This window comes from Nylanderia fulva, unplaced genomic scaffold, assembly GCF_048542155.1.
Source record: "Nylanderia fulva isolate GAGA-0341 unplaced genomic scaffold, ASM4854215v1 Scaffold19, whole genome shotgun sequence".
Taxonomy (NCBI): Eukaryota; Metazoa; Arthropoda; class Insecta; order Hymenoptera; family Formicidae; genus Nylanderia; species Nylanderia fulva.
In genome coordinates, this window is record NW_028190161.1 from 1,240,476 (window position 1) to 1,260,402 (window position 19,927).

At 27.8% G+C, this 19,927-nt stretch overlaps 2 protein-coding genes and 1 long non-coding RNA gene across 5 annotated transcripts; 1 reads left to right on the forward strand and 2 right to left on the reverse strand.

The window, feature by feature from the left end:
• Positions 1–251: 251 nt before the first annotated feature.
• Positions 252–13,733, reverse strand: LOC114936169 (uncharacterized protein KIAA0513). 3 transcript variants are annotated; one of them, XM_029309269.2, is made up of 10 exons: positions 13,577–13,733; positions 7,349–7,623; positions 5,624–5,907; positions 5,420–5,461; positions 3,260–3,361; positions 2,933–3,093; positions 2,590–2,776; positions 1,935–2,157; positions 1,770–1,864; positions 252–1,691 (listed from the first exon to the last, which is right to left on the reverse strand). In XM_029309269.2, the coding sequence occupies exons 2-10, from the start codon at positions 7,618–7,620 to the stop codon at positions 1,627–1,629; spliced, it is 1,431 nt and encodes a 476-aa protein (XP_029165102.1). In that variant the 5' UTR covers positions 7,621–7,623; positions 13,577–13,733; the 3' UTR covers positions 252–1,626. The 3 variants fall into 3 exon arrangements, with proteins under 3 accessions (XP_029165102.1, XP_029165103.1, XP_029165104.1); XM_029309270.2 differs by lacking the exon at positions 13,577–13,733 and adding an exon at positions 8,491–8,737; XM_029309271.2 differs by lacking the exon at positions 5,420–5,461 and having other exon boundaries at positions 13,577–13,732.
• On the forward strand, positions 4,160–8,398 carry LOC146723511 (uncharacterized). Its single transcript, XR_014924520.1, has 2 exons — positions 4,160–4,275; positions 7,318–8,398. It is a non-coding gene; the product is annotated as an uncharacterized LOC146723511 (long non-coding RNA).
• Positions 13,734–14,253: 520 nt separating the features above from the next.
• On the reverse strand, positions 14,254–18,414 carry LOC114936153 (maltase 1-like). The gene is made up of 8 exons (XM_085481688.1): positions 18,236–18,414; positions 17,782–17,971; positions 17,428–17,695; positions 16,527–16,769; positions 16,256–16,438; positions 15,342–15,597; positions 14,909–15,269; positions 14,254–14,451 (listed from the first exon to the last, which is right to left on the reverse strand). Exons 1-8 carry the CDS (start codon positions 18,387–18,389, stop codon positions 14,373–14,375), a joined length of 1,734 nt encoding a protein of 577 aa, XP_085337814.1. The 5' UTR covers positions 18,390–18,414; the 3' UTR covers positions 14,254–14,372.
• Positions 18,415–19,927: the final 1,513 nt, after the last annotated feature.

The window sequence follows — 19,927 nt, forward strand, 5'->3', positions numbered from 1 at the left end:
AAAATAAACACTATTTACAAAAAAATGCATAGAATAATATTTTCAAATTATCATAAAAGATGACAAATAAATTGATTAATTCTAAAACTCCTTTTTGCAGAGTTTAACTAAACTAAATTTATCTAACTTATGTATAAAAATTATTTTATATAAAATTAATCTTTCTATTATTTTCTGTTTTCTTTAAACTTCATATATATTTACTTTTATAGATAATAGAGGGGATTATTAATATATATTATTTAAAAAGCTATTGTGATGATGAAATTTATTTAGCTTTAGTGTTTGTTGATTTTATATTTTCAAATATCGCAGGTAGAGATATATGTAAAATAAAATAGAGCATTGATTTGCATTTGATGATATGTGTGATAAATACAAGCTTTCCTTTTCAAATTATTTACAATGCGTGATGTGTGATAACAAGGCGTCGGAATGCGCAAACTGTTAATTACAATTAGCTGGCACTCGTTATTGGAGGAACAAGTATTGATATTTCTGTTTAATAATGCGAAAGAAGCACTTGATTTTTATATTTTTATAAATTTCATTTAAAACGCGCAATTTTCGATCATATATTGATAACTTAGTGCGAAGCTACGCATAATGTGACGCATCAAATTTGTGTTTGCTATTATTAAGGAAAGAAGCAATGAGAAGATATACGAAGTATCTGGACCTGTCTATAATTGGTATTTTCGTAATGAACTATATATTCCGTAGTCACTAATTTCACAGGATGTAAAAACAGCAAATTTAACTGCAAGAATACTGCAGATTTCAATTTTACATTACAGCTATAATTTTCGATATATCAAAACTGCTTTATTAAATGTTGATTGTATAGAATATAGTAAAAGTAATTACATAAATAAATAATTGCATATACGAGTTATAAAATCAAAATTACCTTAAGGAAATGTGTGTGTAGATTTTTGTTTAGGATTTGCGTGAATAAGTTTTGATATATATATACATATATCGAAAATTATCTATATTATCGAATTATGAATTACATTCTCTAAGTTTCTCTAAAGAGAACATTTTCTCTTTAATTTATTTTGCCTATCATAATAATAAATTGCACTCAATAAACCACATTTTGCGATTAAACTGCCAATAAAGCAGTTCCATTTTCAAATCTTATTGTCATTTCTGTCCTTAAATTTATTTCATCGCTCTGTGTAAATTTTAACGTTTTATTTGAAAATTTATAAATGTTTTAAAACAAAATTTTTGCTGTCAAATTGTAACTTCTCTTACTTTCTGTTATAGAATTAATTTCTTAATGCGCGAATTTATAGAAATGTATATTCGATACGTAAAAGCTGTTGTTTTAGTATATAAGATTTAATGTACACTCTTCATAATAATTTAAGGCGCGTGAATCTGTGCAGGGCTTGATCTCAAAAATTGACGTGTCCAGCGTCAAATACGGCATAAGATTCAACAAATGTTGTTTCTTATCAACAATATTAATTAACAAGATTTCGTTCGTAATTGACTTCGCCGCTGTTTCAATCTTACGAAGACAATTCGATTTTTTTGAAAATATTTTCAAGAAGAAATATTGAATCGCTTCTTAAAACTATTTTCAAAATCGATTTTATTTGCATTCAAATTAAACTACCGCCATGGCTCGGTCTCGTCAAACATTCGATCTATGTTATCTCGCAGCATTTTCTCTTGTTCTGCAAAATTGAAATTTGAATAATATTAGCTACGTTAATTTTAAATTTGCAATTCAAAAAAGCATCATGAATAATTACCTTTGGTTAAATTCGCAATAATGCATTGTTTCCGAAGAAATTCCATGCATAAAGCTCGTGACAGGCCGAAAGCGTGCATGTTGCAAGTGAAAGTCCTGTTTGATGAAAAAAACGAATAAAATCATTCGATATCATAAAACATAAATAAAATATTAATAAAGTTACCCTAACTGTCCGAAGACAATGTTTGCTTGAAACTTTCGATCTTCGGCAGCGATGCTTTCTTGATCTAAGGATTTCGGTCGAGGTGGTACCGGTCTGGACGCTCGTTCACATTGAACTGCATCGAAAAATGCAGCTGTCCAAAATCTCATAGACGTCCATATCGGCTGAACACGTAAATGCGTATACAAATATTCACGATATGGCTCTAATCCAGGAACTTCGACTAAACATCATAAAGGTACATTGTTCAGAGATAAATGCACAGGTTTTAGTATAAAAGTATGCATATAGTAAATTGTAATCAATCATATTAGAGCAAGTAAGATTCATAAATTAAAAAATGTATATAGTAATAATTTTGATAATTTAATAATAATCACAATTATTATAATTTAGTATAAGAAATTTCACGATTTACATTTTATACATTTTTAATTATTTAATTAATATAACAAGGATATGTAAAGTGTAGAGTAAAAAAGAGAAAAAATCATTAAAATGTTATATCAATTATTAATTTGTTGATCAATAAATAATTCTTTTGTCTATATATAAAAAACTATGAATTATATATCATCTCTTTCTTATATGTATATTCTAAAAAATTATTTTAAATTTTAATATTTATAATTTATTGTGAAAAGCTTCTTCTTACCTTCGTGATAAAAAGTGAAACACATGTTCATGAGACTTTTAGCGGGCGCAAAATCGTCTGCCTCGTGACATTCAAACAACGCGACCGCGAAATGCTGCGCCAAGGAGTAAAATGAAGCTTCCGTAACACACGCACGTGTTCTTCTCGCATTCACCACTCTAGAGAACCATATTCTTCCCGATTCGGTCTACAAATTTATCATTACGTTTAAACAAATATTTTCAAATGGATATGTATTATCTTAATTTAATTAAAATATTTCTTCACGCTTTAAGACCTTATATCAATCGTTACCAAAATGTATGTTGTATAAAATATTTTATAAAATTTATTTCACACATACCAAGACCATTTGTCCAAAATTAGCCTTTTGTTCTTGATCGATACTATTAGGCGCATCGAATAACAAAGGTACGAAAGCTTTCATAAAATCCGCGGCTGCTTCCTCCGATTGACTATCAGCTGATAAGCTCGAGGCCCAAGATTGAACAGAACCTGATGATCCTGAGCAGAGATAATTAAATATTAATAGCGTTGCAAATACTCTGATTTATAATACTACTGTTAATAATTTATAATTTATTTCAAAATATTTAGATCAATTAAAATTATATTTTCAGCTCAAATATTTTAATATTAAAATTGCACTAAAATGAAAATAAAAAATTACCTGATCTCTGCCACATTCTGCGACCGTCCATGTTGGAATCTAAACTAGTACTTGGTCCATATCCGTCTTGATCGCTCGTAGAATCACTGCTACAAGGTACGTCTAAAATAAAAAGAAATGTCTTCTGTCAAATATTCTACGTAATTTTTAAGACAACTATAACGCAACATGTCAAGCAATGGTGCGTCACGCTTAAAAGAGCGACACAAACTTGCAACCCAATCTTATCTAATGTCTCACCGAACAGAGAAACATACGACAAATATAAGTTTGCTAGACTACGCAACAAAGTGTTGGTCACTCTTGCGTACGGACGAATTCGTCTAATTCTAAGTTATTGTTGAGCCACAAATGAAAATTATATATAAACCCGAAATAAAATAAACAAACATATATATATATATATATATATATATGCAATAAATTATCTGTCTATTTCAACATATTATATTTTTGCATTTGTTAAAATTATTAACAGATAAAACGTAATCATTTGTATCGATTTAACTTGTATGAGTGCATTGTAATATTATACAAATAAGATACTTTATGCTATAATTATATTTAATATTACTTGTTTAGAGTTACAATTTATGCATCATAATATCTTAAAATTTTGATAATTATTGTAGAATTAATTTTGCAAAAGTTTGCAGAATAAAATTATATAGCAAAATTAAATGCGGTCCAAATTAGATATGGCAAAGCGCACTTGCGAATGCCTATCGTTATTACATACATAAATTACATGTATGTCCACGCGATATTACTTAACTATTATTTTCCACGCGTACGTTCTTGTCGATAATTTTGCGATAAATTGCGCAACATTACGGAAATAATAGAGGTTCAACTGACGATAAATATGTATATGTTAAGTATCGCGGGAAACTACTCTATCACGCAGTACTTGTTTTTCATCCATGTAGAATAAATCCCTCATCGCGAGGAAATGCACATGGATGCAATCGGGGTGCATAGGTGGGTCGCGTGTAAATATGCACACATATACACAGGTAACAACATCTTTACCAACAGGATACAACGTCTGGCAAGAAACTACGAGTGTTCTGGCATGTTCGAATATACAAATGTCGAGCTATGTTTTATATATGTGCGTAATCCCAGAAAATGTGGTTGCTAGCCACCTTCATTTTTTTTAAATTTGAAAAGATGAAATTCAATTTATTCACATAAATCTTCTTTAAAGGATCTTACTCTCGATTCAATTCAATATAATGTGTCATAAATGCAAATTAATTTCTCTTTCTCATTCAATTTTCTAGCATTCTTCTCATGATTAAAATATCTATATTTTAAAAGCATGTTTCTGACGTTAATTAAAACAAATATCAATGTTAGAAAAATGATTAATCGTTGTAAATTTCTAGTCTGTAAATTTTATTTATACTTTTTTTAATTTAGATACTAAGAGAGAGAAACAAATTAAATTCTATTTTACAAGATCATAATATATTAAAATACGAAAATCAATATTTTCTGGTCAAATATTGTCCGAGGTCTCATCAGAATCGACCCATGAATATTCGAACACTGGATTACGCGGATATATTGATTGCACTAGTATTCACTAATCACATTTAGCGGAATGGGTCTGGAAACTTGGGCATGTGAGAAGGAATGTTTACAATAGTATTAAAGTATCGAGACTTTGTTTGATTTATATATATTTGGATGTTAATAAAAAAAATAATTACACATTTTTTAAAAATTACAATATATCACTTGAAAAAAATATTGAGAAACGTCATGGATATTTTGCCATTAGAAACTAATAATTTATTGTGGAATAGATTTTTTAATTTATAATATTATAAGAATTTTATAATATTATAAGAATTTTGTAATATTATAATATTATAAGAATTTTATAATATTATAAGAAAAAAAATACTATATAAATTTTCATAGAACACTTTAATTTTTTTCACAAATATCATTCCAGATATTATAGATCAGTAATTAAGATAGTTTTCAAGAGAATATCGATAAGTAATCTTAAAAAATATACTTGATGGCTCGAATATATATATCTAAGTATCGATACTTTAGACTGAACATCCCTACAGTGTAGTACATTGAGGAGACTCGCGGATGAGATCATAGGGGCAGTCCACATTGACTGACTGTTACATTTACCTAAACGGAAAACAACCGTCTGATAGCGGGTCGGCGCCCTCGCTTCGTGAAAAGAAAGAAGAACACAGCATATTAATTCCATTCCGAGTCTCGATAACTGCATGTTCGCGAGCGAGAGAGAAAGAGAGAGATAGCGAGCGTCGTCGAAGACGATGAGAGTCATCGACTCCGACTCGCGGATAATTAGAGGCGAGGGCTAATCACCTGCTCTGTAATTCAACTTCTCGTAAGGATCGGGCCCGGTCGCTTTGATGTCCTGCTCTTGAAGAGGCTCTATACTTTCCTGGCTGTCCCGGTCGGGACTGACGTCCTCTTGCTCCGTTCGATTCTCTTGCTTTTTACTCGAGACCGATCTCGAGGATGCTATCTCCTCGTACGTCATCCCAGGCGGATACTTTCGCGTCCTAGAAAGATTGGCGCTTACTTGTCGCTCCAATTTGTGTCGCGCCATCGCCTCATAATCCTCGTACGATAATCCCGCGCCGAATCTATAAAGGAGATGTCAGAACGTGAATTATTCATGAGAAACAAATATTGCAATATTATCCTCGCCGGCAAGTCTAAATCTTTATTATAATAACATATAATCGCTTGCTAATATATAACTGCACTGTAAAAAAATATGTAATATATTACACAAAAATATGTAAAATTACATAAAAATAATAAGTGTAAAATTACACAATAAATAATAGAAATCTTTACCTTTTCATTATTTATCATGTAATTTTACATTTATTATTTACGTAATTTTACATATTTTTGTGTAATATATTACATATTTTTTTACAGTGTGCATGTACAATTATTTACACACGTGTCGGCGAGGATAATATTGTAATATACGAGATATATTTATTTCTTATTCAATAATATATATAATATTCATTAGCATATACGGGACTAATTTTATTAGAAAATTAACTTAAATTATAAATAGAATTTATTAGAAAATTATAACTTAAATTATAAATAGAAATTCATAATAGAAATTTTATAGTAAATTAAAATAAAAAAATGGAAAATAAACAGCGTAATATAAATCTAATAATAATATGTAATCATAGAAAAATTAGAAATCGAATACAACGAGAAATATATGCTTCTGGCAATAATAAATGAAAAAAATAGGTAAAAGAAATATTTACGCATATTTTATTAATTCAAAAAAAATATAATAAAAATTTTATCAACTTCTACCATATGGAATAATCAAGTTTACAGTTTCAGTATCTATTATGCTTAACGTATACATTAGGGTGGTCGTTATATAGGTTTTTTCAAAATTTTAATGTTGGATGGTAGTAAATCAGCTCTAAATGTAGAAAAAAAAATCTCTAAATTTTTCAGATTTTTATTTTGAGACTTGAGTCTCCCTGTTGGCATGTAATATTATTAATAATTTTATTAATACCACAGTTCTGCAGCTGCTTCTGTCATCAATTTTTGTTGTAAATAGTTTGAAATTTTAGTGAAAAAAAGTTGAAACTGTTTGAAAATACCGAAAATATAAAATAGTTAAATAATATAAATAGCGGAATAGCCCATATAATATTTATGACTATCTTTTATAAAAAATTAAATAATTTTGTTCACTACTTTTCCAGCTGACTCCATCTAGAACTGAAGTAAATTAAGTATTTTTTGAAATTATAAAAAATATAATATAAATAATATTTAAATATTATATAAATGAATAAATAAATGAACTGATATAAGAATATAACATAACACGTGTAAACAGGAAGACTCAAGGTTGAAAATAAAAATCTGAAAAAATTAGAGAATTATTTTTTCTACATTTGGAGCTGATTTATGACCGTCCAACATGATGTTCAATTTAACAACCACCCTAGTATACATATTATACTCTTACTAATTATTATTCATTGTTGCAGATATGCGGGATAACAAAACGCGCTCTTATACCTCGGAAGTCTGAGTTTCCGCCGTCCTAATTGTTCTTCTGACTTGATTGCCGGTGGTATTTGCGGCGGCGAAGAAGGTGGCGAAGAAGGGGTCGTTGTCAGTTCACTTTCCTCTAAACTACTACTAAGAGCGGATCCTATTCTATTCCCTAGGCCCTGGAGATACTCTCCGCTTCCTCCCAGAGCGGATCGCACAGACCTGAGAGCACCTCTGGTGCGTCCAATTAACGATCCTCCTCCATTAGAGGGTAAAGGCGCTGTGACGTCTACCATGTTCTGAAACAAAATACGTGTCATAATTAATCTGTCAGCTCTATATCTTCAAGAATTGTTCAATAACGCTATCTGTATTGGTACAGTAAGCTTTTCATATCTAGACAATATGCTGTTTGTTCAATATAGTTATCTAGAATTATAATAACATGCAAGAAATGTAAATGTATGGAGGAATTTAGAGATTAAAAATATGTGAATGTGAAATTAAAGATGAAAAATTAAATTGTCAGATATGAATAACAGATGACTGTGATTAATAATACGTACTGCGTATTTTGAAACATAAATATTTGTCATATATTTGCAATTTTAATTAGAGCAACAAGTGTGTTTCGTGATGCAAATAGATTAGGCTTGAAATAATAATACGGAGTGTATTGTTGAATTAATATAAAATCTCTGACTCAATTTTTGTATTTTCAAAAGCTTATACAAACGCTTATGCAAAATAGAATATTTTACAAAGCCTTGTAAAAAAGAATAAATAGAATAGAATAAAATAAAATTTGATTTTCACAAAACTTCCATAGAAACAGAAAATATTCTGTCTTATAAAAATTATTTTAAAATATACAAATAATAAATAAAAACCAAAACTATTGTTATTAAAAATACAACAATGGAAACTATTGTTTTTCTTGCGTAACGTTTTCGGTTCATCAAACCGAGATTAGAAATAACAGCGTGACGAATTTATTTCATGCATTGTAAAGTTTTGACGAATTGTAACAGCTCTGACAATGAATGCACTTTTGATAAATCTCCTTCAACTGCTGACTATGAAAGAATTTCTAATTCGCCGTGTCAAATGTCAATTGTGTATTTTGATACTTCTGCAAAGCAATTTACGAAACGAAGGCGACCTACCTCGCCGAACTATTATAGTCTCTGCAAAACAAGTAAGGCTGAAAGTAATCTCAGATAAGAAGCTATAAGCTTCATTTTAGATGTATATAGGCCACTGTGTGCCTACCTACTCATCTACAATATGCATACGTGTACACGCGTTATGCGTAAAGTGATAACGACGGTGAAAAAGAATTGAAAAAGATGTCCATCGACTGGAAATAATATTAACATTAAAACATTAATTTAAAGTTTATGCTATTTTGCAAATCATAATAAAAAGAAATAAAATTATTTAATTCGAAAAAAACAAAAAAAAATTATTAAATGCAAAAAAGAATAAATTACAATTTACATGTGCATAATTAATCAATATAATTTAATACAAGCAGCTAATTTTAAATATTATTTGTATAAGAATGTATATGGAAGCAAATACCGGCAGTTTTTTCAATCTCTACAAATATAGAATTGTTAACAAAATTCTAAAATTCTGTCAATTAATTACCAGTGCTGTCATTTTAACTTTTTACACGCTAGTACGCCGTTGACATAAAAACAAATAACATATTCTTAGAGTAATTAATAATTATTATCTACATCCTTTTTATGTTAACTATATTAGCGTAAAAAGTTAAAACAACAGTACTAATGATACAATTTACATGTGCATAATTAATCAATATAATTTAATACAAGCAGCTAATTTTAAATATTTTTGTATAAGAATGTATATGGAAGCAAATACCGGCAGTTTTTTTAATCTTTACAAGTATAGAATTGTTAATAAAATTCTAAAATTCTGTCAATTAATTACCAGTGCTGTCATTTTAACTTTTTACGCGCTAGTACGCCGTTGACATAAAAACAAATAACATATTCTTAGAGTAATTAATAATTATTATCTACATCCTTTTTATGTTAACTATATTAGCGTAAAAAGTTAAAACAACAGTACTAATGATTAATTGACAGAATCTTAGATTTTTATTAACCATTTGTGTGTGCATGATAAATAAATAAAATTGTTGCGTATTTTAAAATTAATAATTATTATCTACATCCTTTTTATGTTAACTATATTAGCGTAAAAAGTTAAAACAACAGTACTAATGATTAATTGACAGAATCTTAGATTTTTATTAACCATTTGTGTGTGCATAATAAATAAATAAAATTGTTGCGTATTTTAAAAAAATATCTTGATCAGGATATAAAAAGTATATCAATCGATCCATCGACAATATACATCGCAATAAACATCTAAATGCGTTTTGCACTCGTACATCCAATCACATATTACACTACATTGCATGCGACCTTTCGCATTTATGTTTTAAACCAAAAAAGAAGAACGCCCGACATGTCACTAAGAAAGGGCATGCCATTTATATCGTGTTCCAGTTTTTTTTGTTGACGCAAAGCTTTGAAACGATTTATTTAACGCCGAACAAGTAAAATATACACACTCGTACAGTGATATTTTAAGTTCTGCAATAATCTCTATTTAATGTTGCACAACATATATATGTATATTGATCTAATAATAAAATAAAAGAAGAATAAATAGAGTAAAATCAATAAAAAATAAACTCGCAAAATCAGGCTATTGATATCGAGGCAATCATCCATTGTCGACTGGATATTTAAACTAAACAGACTTTTATAATTGGCCTATCACATACGTTGGTGACCACAAGAGATGATATAAAATCAACACGGATATCCTATATAATGAACTATTATTAACCACAGGATATGAGTTTTTGGTGTAATTTCGCTTTGTTCTTATTACTTGCGTTTGAAATAATTTGATCTTTACACGATTATGATTTATTACATAACACATTATTAATATTATTAAATAATATATCAAATAATATGTATTTTTAAAGAATATAAAATAGTATTAAGAATACAGTTTTGAAGAAATCAATTTTTAATTAACAAAAATTTAAATAAAATCTAATTGCATGTTAAATTTTTAGAATGTAAATATGTTTAATTACAATTATAATACAAATTATAATAAATTAAATGTTTAATTATAAATGCATCAAAATATCTAATATTAAAATTCGACAATTGCAAGTAATTTTAAACTTATTATGAAAAAATTGCGAAATCTACTCCTTTTAAAAATAAAAAATATCATATTGTCTTAAACATATAAAATTGCAATTTACATAAAGATTTATTATTTTAAATTTTCAAATTTATTAAACAATATTTATTAATCGATGCCATTTCAAATTTGTAATGTTAAAAATATTTGACACAATTTTTCAATAACTGATTAATTTACGACACATCATTTTAGGATAGATTAAAAGTTCAATTTAATAACATACGATTTTTAATAAATATAATTCTATAAGCAGGATAAAGAGAAAAATAATAAATAAACTATAAAATAAAATGTAAAACAACTGCCGGATGTTACCGTGCAAAAGCCTAAACAAAGCTTTCTGCGTGGAGTCTAAAGATAGATCATCGATTACGTCCACATGTCTATGGCAATTCGACGCCACAAGAATTTCCGATTAATGTGGGCGACGCGAGGGTGGAAGCACGTAATATCGGATAGAAAGAGAGAGAGAAAATTCATGTCAAGGATATTTTTAAATATCCAAATATAATCATATATTGTCTTATTTGCTTTCAGGAAATATTTAATTATTATTAACTTCAAATAAATTTAATAAATTAATTATATATATAATATATAAATAACATTTTTATATTATAAAAATTTGTATGCAAAAATATATATGACGCCTTATATAAAAATACTTATAATTATCTTTGGTATTCTTTTCTAACAAATTTTAGGTTGAATTGTACTCATTTCAAAGAGTATCTTTGATATCTTTTTAAGACAATTTTAAGAAATTAATACATATTTATTACACACGTATATAATTATCATTAAATATGTGGGATTTTAAATCAAACGCGGTTGTTTAATTGTTACATTGCATAATAATGTGCGGTATTTTAATTCAAAATAAGCGGTAAGCTTATAATAATTTATTAAAGACTTTATATTAAATAAAATCATAACATTATGTTAATTTTTATAATTAATTATGTATCCAATAGAGTAATGTACAAAGTTCTGTTACAAAATATATCACATTTATTAGCGATAGCATATATGAAACATATCTCTAATGTAAACTTTAACAAAGTGTTACGATGTAAATATTTATTATTACATATACACGCACATTGATAGAAATTTTTGTAATTTTTTTACATGAAATTTGTGATAAGAAGAAAAATATGTAGAATATTGCAAGGTTCAACGATCGACGGGTAAACCAACAGATAGCAAATATCAAAGAAAAATGAACTATTCATTGAACAAGCGGATTATGCGAGAATGAATGATGTTGACAGAACATGTGGGCGATTGTATTTCACAATGGCACACAACTGCAATGCAGCGTTATCTATATTATGCAGTTCCGCGCCATGCTAGATGTGCTTATTTGCGTGCAGATATTTTTAAGTATATGTGTACACAAAAACGAGGGAAAAAGAGAAGAAAGATGTCTTTCTCTGTTTATATATGCTGATAATAAACACAAAGATATGGATCACAAAATGCGGTCTATTACTTAGAAATTTCGCGTTAACTTAAAAAAAGAGCAGTATGACATAATTGCGTTCGTCACAACAAATGACGATTTATTTTATCATTGTCTGACGAACGCCTCATTATCACAATACAAAACATGATTTAATGTATCTTCCGCATGCAAAACAAGCATCGCGAAAGTATCAAACGGGAAGCGCAACTAAAATCGTTAATAATAAATGTTGCGACAGCAAATTTGCAAGTTAATGATCGCATTTGTCAAAAGGCAGAAACTGTTTGCACTATTACTTTAAAATATTTTAAATACAATTTCACATATAATTCTTTAATTCTCAACTCATAAAAACTATACTCCAATATTTTGCATACTAATGTTTGCATCGCTTTTCACAAGTGCGAAAGCAAATCTCTCTATCTCTCTAGTAGGTGTCATATAAAACGCTTTTATAACATGTGTAATTTAATACCTTTTTGTAAAAAATATTGACATTTGAAAAGCTTTTATGTTAACAAGTGTTTTTATGTTAACAACTGTTGCTTAACGATCTATATATTAAGATCAAATTAGAGTTTCACGAATGCTTACATTTAATGTAATTTTTACATAATTATATAATGCTATATGTGAATAATGTAATCAAAATATTTGCTTATCAATTATATTATTACGCTGTTATAGCAATCATTCAAATGTTAAAAAGATTAAAAAGTTGGACACAAATTGCAACTGTTTGAATATTTTTGTGAAAATATACGATTTTTATCATATTGTACCATATATTATCAATTCTGTTATCAATTGAAAATAATTTAACGCGTACGCGCTTTATCATGCATATCAATATATATTAAAATTTTTAAATATTAAAATTTATTAATTATATAAAATATAATAATAAATAACAATAATATTTAAAAAATGCAATCGTGAATTAGCAAATATGGTACTTGCTAATATAGATAAGTATACACTCAAAACATACAACACATACATATTATTATTTAATCTTTTTTATATAACAAAGTTTAAAAATCTATAAAATCTCCTCAGAAACTTCAAATATATTTATTTATTCGAAAAAATAATTATTAAAAAATAAATAAGTAACCGAATTTGATCTTCGAAAGAATGTCTTGCTAATAATAATGTTCTAAATTTACACAAATATATTTTCTAAAAAAAATAATTAAAAGCAAGATAATATTGAATATAGAACACTAGAAATTAGTCAATATAATGCAAGTTGTGTTTGAGTGGCACAAACGCGCAGCTGTCAAAACAGACGAAGTTTTCTAACTATTTTACGGTAAAAATATTTTCTAAAACTGACAGATTCCCGATATATAAATACGTTTTAAAAAATTATTACTGAAAAATAATGAAAAAATAAAAATATTTTATAAAGTCAGCTTTATAATAGCTTTATATATAGCTATCGAAACACATCTCTTCTCGCGAGTTAGTGAAGTGAGCTTTGATATGTTCTTTAATAAATCAAATACCAAATGCAGGAATGAAGCCTTAAAACCACAGACGATCACTGTCACCCTCGCAAAATGTTGGTGAACGCGTGTGACACTGCTCTTGACATACTACTACGGACTTGCACTATCGTGAGCTTTGCAGCTGCTTCGGGGACTATTCGCACATAACGTTGCATTACCCCTCCAGTATGCGATCGGATTAATAAACGCGCATGCGTTTATTACGATCAATACGATGTCTCGATTTACCAGCACGTTAATTAATTCTAACACTGTTGAAATTCACCACCGTGTATATACTGACAGTCGGTACCATGCCAACTGACAATGAAAAACTATCAGACCAGAGTATCAGTTCAATATACGTATGGTCTGCTAAATGCATAATCGCCCGAATGAATATAAAACGTGCTTAATGAATTTTAAAGAATAAATTGTATAGGAAATTATATAAGAAAAAATAAATCATATAATGTAAAATTATTTCGTTATCCAAACATAAAAAAGAAATAATATTTGAATTTAAATCACAAAATGATAATGTAATATATTTATTAAACTGATTTTGAAATATTTCATATATCTAATATTTTTTTATATCTAATTTAATATATTTAATTAAAAATATTAATATAATTTTATATATGTATATTATATTTACAATTTAAAAAAATTATATATAAGTGACAGTTAAATTAAAGTATTATTTAATATTTTTTATTGCAGAAAACATTACAATCCATAAGTGCATAATAGAGGTGCATTAAGTGTTTTTCCTTAAATATAATAAAATAAAAGTGTGGTGAAGGCAGCTTTAATGTAACTTGATGTTCAAAGATGTAACTACTACAGCGGCTTTCTTAGGTAAAACTATTCGGCCATGAACATAATTTCTGCAAAAGATATAAAAGTGAAATATATATCTACATAGAAAACCTGTCAACACCATTAAACAATATATAATTATAATAATATTTATATAATGTTCTTTGAAAACTAGAATATATTTTTTATGAATTGTATGAATAATTATATGTTGCAGCATAAATTAATAATATATAATGTTATTAAAAGATTTGGTATCTATTTAACATATTTAAAAATACTCAAATATTTCTCAGTATAATTATAGATTTTTGATGGAGAATTCATCAAAACAGTATTTTTAATTATAAATTTGATTAAAAATTTGTTAATAAAATTACAAGTGATGCTGGACAAGTTTCTGATAAATAATTTTTATCGTTGAATAAAAAATCTTACTGTTATAATTCTTCTATAACATTTATAATTATACAGAAATATAAGTACTACGTAAACAATGTTAAAAAAGTGTTTAAAAAATCGTACCCTCTGCGTATACCAGAACCCAAGCTGGCAACCTGAACTTTCATGTCTCGTGGAAGTTCTTGGTGCAATCTTGACAGATCGACAAGGTGAGAGTGGTTATTGTCAAAGTTAGCCAAAAACAACACGGTACGACGGTTATGCAGGTTACCAACATTTCGGATCACACCCAAGACTGCACCATTGTTCGTCGTAAACGATTTATAATGTCCTTTGGTTAATGCTGGCTCTTTGCGATGCAGACTGGCTAAGGTTTTATAGATCTTGTAATGTGATTCATGATAAGTCCTTATCTCGTTCTTCAAGTTGAGCGTTTTATAGTTTTTATTCACCGGAAGCCACGTTGAATTCGCCGTACTAAAACCTGCCGTCATAAATCGATTAGATTTAATAATATATTGTTGTTAATTAAATAAAATAAAAATTCATATTTTACCTGCGTTCTTCGTGTCGTCCCATTGGAATGGTGTTCGTTCTGGATCGCGAGACACAGCGGCATAATGTTCTTTGCCTGCTCCACACGCCTCAGGATCCTGCGTATCCGCCCAGGATATATCCCTCTTATCGACCATACCAATTTCATCACCATTATAAGTCACTGCCATGCCTGGTAAAATCATGGACAACATAGTCATTTGGTCCAATCTGTCGGGAAAACGAGAGGCTACGCGCGGATTGTCATGATTTCCCAACTAAAAACAAGTTTACGCACATATACATATATTACATTTCAATTTTGTCTAGAAAATTAAAAACTACAAATATATTTCTTTTTTGTATATACTTTGTAAATTTTTTTTATTTTTTTAAACTGTGATAATAACAAATCTAAGATATTTAATATTATATAAAAGTAAAATACGAGACTAAATATTTTAATAAAAGTCTTCTCTTGGAAATGCAACATAACATTTTAGATAAAAAATTGAACTTTTGTAACTTAGTTATATATAGGTTTTTTATGTGATAATTTCAATATCTTATTATATGAAAAAATAGTAATAATTTGCAACTTGTATTTTACTTACTTGGAGTTTACTTAATTAAAACAACTTTTAAAAACGTATGACGTTTTGAAAACGATAAAAATGTATAACTATATATGCACACTTATTATCAGTAAATTTTATTGTGTTTTATAAATTTTAATAAAATAAAATATTCATTTTTAAAACTTCTTTTTAGTGCAATCCATATATATAGTATTCAATATAAATAAGAATTATAAAATCTTTTCTTTACATTGCCATTAAGTTAAAACAATTCAGTTTGGTAAATTTCATTAAAAATAACAAGTAAAGTCTTTCTCATTAAAATAATAATAAACGATGAATTCATGTAAATACATACCACCCAATTAGCAATTCCACTTTTTGGTATTGAATTTATCCAAAGGTCCATTTCGTTTTTGACAAATTGCGCGGACGAATTAACGGTCACATTTATTACAAACTCAAAATTGAAAGGCAGCACATCATAGTCATAATATTGCATGGTGTATGGAAAACTGGTATACGCTTCCATCACCATTATCTAGAAAGATGAGAAAAAATATATTATAATTTTATAAATCAATAAAGCACAAAATATAGATTTAAAAACAAAATATTGGTTTATTCACTTTCTGAGTCTGATTACGCTGATCAGAATAATTATCTACGTATTCTCTCCAACTTTTGTAGAGCTCATAAGTAGGAAGTTGATCAACAGTGTAAATATGATCCAAATATGAATAATCTCGCGATGTGGCACCAGCCACGTAACTTCTGGGCTCATCTCGCAATTGTTTGTCCTCATAAATAAACGGAGCGGAATCGACGCGGAATCCGTCTATACCCAAATCCAGCCAGAATTTTAATACTTCCTATAACCGATTAAAAAAAATCATTAGGAAAATGCAAGAGTATAAGCTTAAACTGCTGTAACGCGTAAGATGTTTTTTTATTCATTTTTCTTTATATGTATATCTTTCTAATTATAAAATTTATATTTTCTTACACAACTTTAAACTTTGAATTTAATTTACAATTATAAATTTTCACTGAAACTTTTATTTGAAAAAAACTGTTTAAAAGATTCATAATCTAGATTCAATTATGAGTTTTTAATGGAAACAAAAAATATGGTAACAAAAAAATTAAATAATGAATTAATATATAAAATATTAATGCGCTAATAAATTATGTTATAATTTATTTTATCATGTTGCATATTTTGAAGAAGATTATATATCTCATGTAAGTTAAAGAATATATTAAACGTCGAATTAACAGAAATGATCACAATTATTATTTAATTATACTAATAATTAATATAATATTGATAAATTATAAAAACGCGATAGAGTCTTTTTTTATCCTTCTTACAAATAAAATTAATGTGACTATATATATACATATATACTTTGAATTTTCAGATGAAATATCAGAAAATCATGTATTTTGATAAAAGTCTTTATTTCTGAAAATCCAACGTATATACCAACATTTTAGGAAAAAACTGAACTTTTCTTTGTAACTTACTTGCAATTCCTCTCTTACTTCAGGATTGGAGAAATTCAAATCAGGTTGTCTATAATCGAATTGATGAAAATACCATTGTTTTTGTGACTCGGCGTAAGTCCACGCGGGACCGCTAAACACACAGATCCAATTATTAGGCGGCGTTTTGTCGTCCTTATCTTTACCATCTGCCCACATGTAATAATTCTTATATTTCTCATCTCCTGCAAGAGCTTTTTGGAACCATGGGTGCTTGTCAGATGTATGATTAGGTACAAGATCGAGGACCACTTATAATAATGATATTATGAAATAACTGCTTAAAAAACCAATTTAGTTTTATGTAATGATTTTGATGTGTAGACAAACTGCCGTACTTTTAGACCAAGTTTTTTAGCTTCCGCTACGAGAGTCTTGAAATCGTCCAATGTGCCAAAAGTTGGATCGATCTCCGTAAAATTCGATATATCATATCCAAAATCGACCATAGGACTTGTATATATGGGCGACAACCATATCGCGTCGATACCAGTTTCCACGAAATAGTGCAACTTTAAAGTTATTCCTGATTACATTAAAAAACAAAAGTAAAAATTTTGCAAATGTTCATATAGTTGGCTTACATTATTCATACATTGATGTTTTTTAATAATATACGTATATATACTCAGTTAGATTAATTAAATCTGAATTATACGATAATTAATCAATCAAAGTTGTAACATCATATACATACATATATATATATATATATATAAATGTAATAATTTTTTATTCTTTCTCGTCTTATAAAACACATATTAAAAAATAATAGTTGATATATGCTTACCTTTCAAATCGCCTACGCCATCGGCATTCGTATCATACAAACTTCTCGGATACACCTGATAGAAGACAGTATTGTTCCACCATCCCTTATCATGAATTTCAGCAGACGAACAGCTCACTAGGAGCAAAAACGCACACAATCCTATTAGTGACATGATGCCGTTTGCACTTATCAAACCTCTGAAAATTATATATATATATGAATGACTAACAAGAAAATTAGTGGTTTCCTTATCAGTTGTACCTAATTAATGTTATGCTATCTTTGCGTTAGAAAAAAAAGAAATAAATTACAAGCATGAAACAATGACTCACCGCAACTTTAAGTGCGATTTCTTCATTGTCATCGATCAATTACCACGAAAAATGATTAATGTTTTGTTAAAAGATCACAGGTATTAATGGCACAAAGTCCATGTAAATGACAGAATCTATATAAATGACATTGTTTAGATTACCCGGAAATAACTCGAAAAATGTGTTTAAGTATGACACGTACGTGATGCTCTTGCTTTATTATCATTATAATTACGCAATATATCGCATTCGTACGTAATATGTTATAAATAATATTCAAGAAAAACTGCGTAGTTTTCTGCAATTAACAAACTATATATAGTATTTAGTCAAAGTAATTATGTACATTGTATGTGCATGTCAAAATACCGGAAAAGAAAAAAATGTTATATCCTGTGATAATATATCTCAAAAATTAATTTTGAAAATACTCTTATTCTGGAATAGAAAAATATATTTTTCCAACACATCATATAGTAATCATATAATAAAGTATATAAAGTATATATCTAAGTATTAAAATATATTTTCTTAATAACTTTAATTTTACAATCATATATCTTACAATTGCAACGTGATATAGAAGATTTTGAAAATTGTATTTAACTTAAAAAAGTGTAAAAAAAATAATTTTTTTGAAAAAGAAATTTATGTTAAATTAATATAATAGCCTAACTCGTGCGAAGATATCGGTAAATATAAAATATGCAAAATGCACTCTGATTGTTAATAAATATAAAATTGAACATAAAATTGATACATAATACAAAATTATTAATACAAAAATATATTAATACAAAAATAATAACTAACAATTTAATTACACACACACACACATATATTTCCACACATCCACACATATATACAGGTACACATATACATGCACACACATTTCCTTCTTTAAGATATATATATATATATATATATATATATATATATGATATATATGATATATATGATATATTTAGAAAATATCATTTATTCTTCTTTATTATATATATATATATATATATTAATGTTATTTTGGACTCGGGATCCCACTTCACGAACCAGACCATTTCATTTACTACTCTAATATAAAAATAACTTTATTCCTACTTACAATTAATCAAGATGTGTACCCCATCTCGGTGGCTAATGAGAGAGAATTATCGTTATGAGAGGAGAAAATAGTGCGAAAACATAGCATGACTTTTTATAAAAATGATAATAAATAAAAATGCCGTACTACTTTACTTGTATAACAAATTGGAACGTTGTGTAAGTCGAATAGTTTTTGAGATATCTACTATAACTAGACAACACAAGCGCGCTCCTTTGATGTCATTTCTATTGTTCATTTTACAACTGTCAAATTGTTAATCTTCAATGACGGTTGTTTGATGCTATGACCATA

What these genes read in the sequence shown, in the direction of transcription:
- LOC114936169 (XM_029309269.2), bottom strand. Translation starts at nt 7,620, where the DNA reads ATGGTAGACGTCACAGCGCCTTTACCCTCTAATGGAGGAGGATCGTTA. An exon ending in CGGAAACTCAGACTTCCGAG is followed by an intron (nt 5,908 to 7,348) that starts GTATAAGAGCGC and finishes TCTCCTTTATAG; the next exon opens with ATTCGGCGCGGGATTATCGT. An exon ending in TTTCACTTTTTATCACGAAG is followed by an intron (nt 2,158 to 2,589) that starts GTAAGAAGAAGC and finishes TATGATGTTTAG; the next exon opens with TCGAAGTTCCTGGATTAGAG.
- LOC114936153 (XM_085481688.1), bottom strand. Translation starts at nt 18,389, where the DNA reads ATGTCACTAATAGGATTGTGTGCGTTTTTGCTCCTAGTGAGCTGTTCG. An exon ending in AAAAAACTTGGTCTAAAAGT is followed by an intron (nt 17,696 to 17,781) that starts ACGGCAGTTTGT and finishes ATTATTATAAGT; the next exon opens with GGTCCTCGATCTTGTACCTA. An exon ending in AGCGTAATCAGACTCAGAAA is followed by an intron (nt 16,439 to 16,526) that starts GTGAATAAACCA and finishes TCATCTTTCTAG; the next exon opens with ATAATGGTGATGGAAGCGTA.